The sequence below is a fragment of the Anabas testudineus genome, chromosome 24 (genome assembly GCF_900324465.2).
Source record: "Anabas testudineus chromosome 24, fAnaTes1.2, whole genome shotgun sequence".
Classification (NCBI taxonomy): Eukaryota; Metazoa; Chordata; class Actinopteri; order Anabantiformes; family Anabantidae; genus Anabas; species Anabas testudineus.
In genome coordinates this window covers 19,486,082-19,489,561 of record NC_046632.1, presented here as the reverse complement: position 1 = coordinate 19,489,561, position 3,480 = coordinate 19,486,082, and the positions used below count along the sequence as shown (strand labels likewise).

General features: G+C 44.0%; 1 protein-coding gene across 1 annotated transcript; it reads right to left on the bottom strand.

Moving 5' to 3' along the window:
• Nucleotides 1-583: 583 nt before the first annotated feature.
• Nucleotides 584-2,994, bottom strand: LOC113149248 (complement C1q tumor necrosis factor-related protein 3-like). The gene is made up of 3 exons (XM_026341213.1): nucleotides 2,823-2,994; nucleotides 1,210-1,347; nucleotides 584-1,100 (listed from the first exon to the last, which is right to left on the bottom strand). Exons 1-3 carry the CDS (start codon nucleotides 2,959-2,961, stop codon nucleotides 829-831), a joined length of 549 nt encoding a protein of 182 aa, XP_026196998.1. The 5' UTR covers nucleotides 2,962-2,994; the 3' UTR covers nucleotides 584-828.
• Nucleotides 2,995-3,480: the final 486 nt, after the last annotated feature.

The window sequence follows — 3,480 nt, the reverse complement described above, 5'->3', positions numbered from 1 at the left end:
AGTCCGTCTCCAGAGTTTTATCAGATTCTGGAGTCGGAATCTGATAAAAACTTCCTGTGTGAGAAAAGCAGGAAGTGAAGTGAAGACCGTTCAGTCCATTAACTTTGTTTTCTTCACTTTCTGATTTTCCACAATCATTTGACCTTCACTGTTTGTGTACTACACCACTAAAGTATTTGTACTTCATACTTATACATGCATTTCAGAGGAGAATACTGTTAATTACTGTAAAAAAGAAATTTACATTGACGTATTTTTACTTTTACTTCACTATACTATACTTTTAATCTTGATGTATTCATGTGCAGTCAGAATTTTAAAATACCAAAACTCTTCATGGTGGTTTCTGATCCACCAGTAACTGGACCTTCCAGATCCAGGTGTATTTACACTACAAACCTGTGTACTTCAACCAACCGGCTGCTCCAGTCATAATGTAGGTGAGTTACTTTGAACAGCGTGAATATCGATGTAATCACTAATCTTAGTCTTAATATTTTTAATGAACTGACTTTCTGTTGAAACTGGATTCTGTGTAAAAAGTCAAATCACTGTGTTGTAAAAAAACATAAAAGGTGAAAAACTGCATCAAAAATCATTTAATTCTAATCTGAACATCTGATGGAATGAAGACACTACAAATAAATCTAATTAATCACATTCACGGAGCCAATCAGCTGTCAGTCAGTGGAGTCGGGACAGGACAGGTGTCTCCTACTTCCTCCACCTGTGACTCTAAGATGACAGATTCTCGAGTTTCAGTCTAGATCTGGTTTTGGGTTCTGGACTGTAGGATTCCTCTGCCACTGCTGTTGTCTCAGTCTCCACCTACATGGGGAAGATGAGGAAGCCGCTGAAGGTGCTGAGTCGACTCTGGTCAAAGATGCTGTGGTTTTTCCAGAGGACCACCCACATCCGGTCGCCCTCCTCCAGTTCCAGTGCCATACCATTAGAGTCAGCGCTGTAGCAGGGCTGTGTGTTGTAGATAGCAAACATGGTCGCTCCATTCTTCAGGACTGCTGCATTCAGGGACCCTGAGTTTCCAACACTGCCGGTGAAACTGATATAGTAGAGTCCCTTTGTGGGTGCTGTGAAGACGCCTGCAGACAAACAGCTTGTGGTTACAGGTTTGGTTGGAAATAGTTCAGCACTAATATTAACGTCTTCTCACCAAAACACCGGACCAGAGTCCTTATTTTTGATTTTTACCTGTTTCTGAGTTGTATGCGTTGCCGATGTTTGTTGTCACCTTCTGGAACACCAGCTTGGTGTCACTGCTAAAAGGCCCCTGATGAGTCCACTGTACAGTGGTGACAAGTGAGGCAGTGAACGCCACCTGAGATCTATCTGCAGCAGAATGTTTACAGGAAATATAATAATTACTCACCAGTGTAGATTTTTATCAGTGGTGAGGTAAAACTGTAAAGTTGGTCTGGAAGGTTTTGCCAGACCAACAATAAAACTCTTAAAGTTTGACCCTTAACGACCCTTATACACATAAGTTGAGTCCAACAACTGGACTTCCTGGATGGCGCCTCATGGTCTCACCGGTCTCATTGGTTTCTGGATGATCATCTTAACATCAAAGTTTTTCTAAATAAGAATCAACAGCAAGGAACTAAAAGCGTCTTTGACAGGAAAAAAATAAAAATTAAATTGACCACCATCTAAACCACCACTGCCATAAAACTGTTTTGTCCTATCTAGGACATCCCCACTGTCCTGCTCTGGACCAGTCAGGGACCGGTTTCTGTCACAATTCCAGCCTCCTTGCTGCCTGTCTTCCCCTTGTGCCCTGATCTGTTCACCTTACTCCCCTGCCAGATAGTCTAACCTCAACCTTGGAGTACTACTATCCAGCGTTTCACTTGGATTGCCAACCTGTTTTGTACGGACTCTGTTTATACGGACCCTGCCCTTTGCCCGACGCTCTGGTACTGTGGTATCTGTCCTGATCTGCTTACTCCTTGTCATTCCCCTGCTCACAGTACTGGACGTGAACCCTGATTCCCGTTCTTGGACCTGCCTGACCTGACCCTGCTTCCCGCCTACCCCTCTTCTCTCCCTCGTTGTTCCCTTTCCTGTTCTGACTCTTTGTGGATCTCCTGGTTTTTGTTGTAGGATTACCTCTGACCACAGAAATTTGTCTGTTGGATTCATTGTTTGAACTGCTCCTGCACATAACCCCAGACTTTATTACCACACTGTTTACTGGACTTTGGATTTCATCAGATTCTCTGTTAGCATTAGGACTGTCACTTGTTGTACTTCTGCAAACTGTTATCACTCTCCTGGACTCATTCCACTGTTTCCAGCTGCAATTCCCGGCACTCACCATCTCCACCAGCTCCACATGCTCTCCGTTTGTCGGCCATCTTGGCCGTGACATCATACTTCCTTTTCCTGTTCGGTCCGGTTCACACCCAGACCTCCATACTCACCCCGTCTCCTCATGACCGGTGCCTGCAGATCTCATTGACTATTCCGTTGCCCTCTTGTTTAAATAAACCATTTAAAACAAATTCCTGTCTCTGTGTGTCTCTGGCTATGGAGTCCTTCCTCAGACTCGTGACAGGTTTCTATAAAACCAGAACATTTTAAAAACGGACTCGGCACCAGAGTCAGAGAAATGTTCCAATATTATCAAAAGTGGATTTTGCCTAATCGACGCTCTTTAGCATTGACACGTTATTAGACGTACAGTAACCGGATCACTAAGTGCTGTGAAGATGCCATATGTGATGTATTTTAGTTCATCTTTGTAAGTAAAATATTTACAGAGCAGTGTGTAGCTAAATCTATCAACCTGTCCTCAAACTGACCCCTGGCAGCCTCCAGTTTCTCTAGTCTCTCCATCACTCGCTGCAGCCAACCACTCTGGTCTTCGTGTCCCTCCATAGGAGCCTGAAGCAGGAACAGACCACAGACCACCAACACGAGCAGAGACCAGCAGGACACCATTTCAACCCAGACAATACCCCAGACTCTGATGTCGCCATGTATTTATAGCGGTTTGTCGCTCCAAACAGAGTAAAGTCTCTGTTTGTACAACATGAAGTTTGTTTGACTTCAATCAATCCGGTTTTTCCTGTGAATACAAATGGTTCAATGTGACTGTTCCAATTAAAACACTGAAAAACAGGTTCAGATCATTCACTTAATGTGATGTGTGTAACTAGAATCTGGAAGGTGGACGTAAAGTGTTAAACGTGATCCTGAACTTTGGTGAAATGAGGACACAATATTGAGACCAGTTCACTGGAGAAGTGCATTCTGTGATCACGAAAAGTCCTCAGTTACTGAAGAATCAGACCAGGCAGGCCAGACCTGCTTATCTGGGCAGTGGTTCCAAAGAAGGCTCAGCTAGTAGAACCACGCTACACCAACCTGGTGAACAGGGGGTGGTGGTCAGCTGCATCCTTCACTCAAAGTGAGTTCAAGAAGGAAGAAGTGAGATCCACTGCAGCTGAGGAGGCAAAA

Coding starts and splice junctions, on each gene's coding strand:
- LOC113149248 (XM_026341213.1), bottom strand. CDS start 2,961: ATGGTGTCCTGCTGGTCTCTGCTCGTGTTGGTGGTCTGTGGTCTGTTC. Junction 1,348..2,822: donor GAAACTGGAGGCTGCCAGGG/GTCAGTTTGAGG, acceptor ATTCTGCTGCAG/ATAGATCTCAGGTGGCGTTC. Junction 1,101..1,209: donor CGCATACAACTCAGAAACAG/GTAAAAATCAAA, acceptor GTTTGTCTGCAG/GCGTCTTCACAGCACCCACA.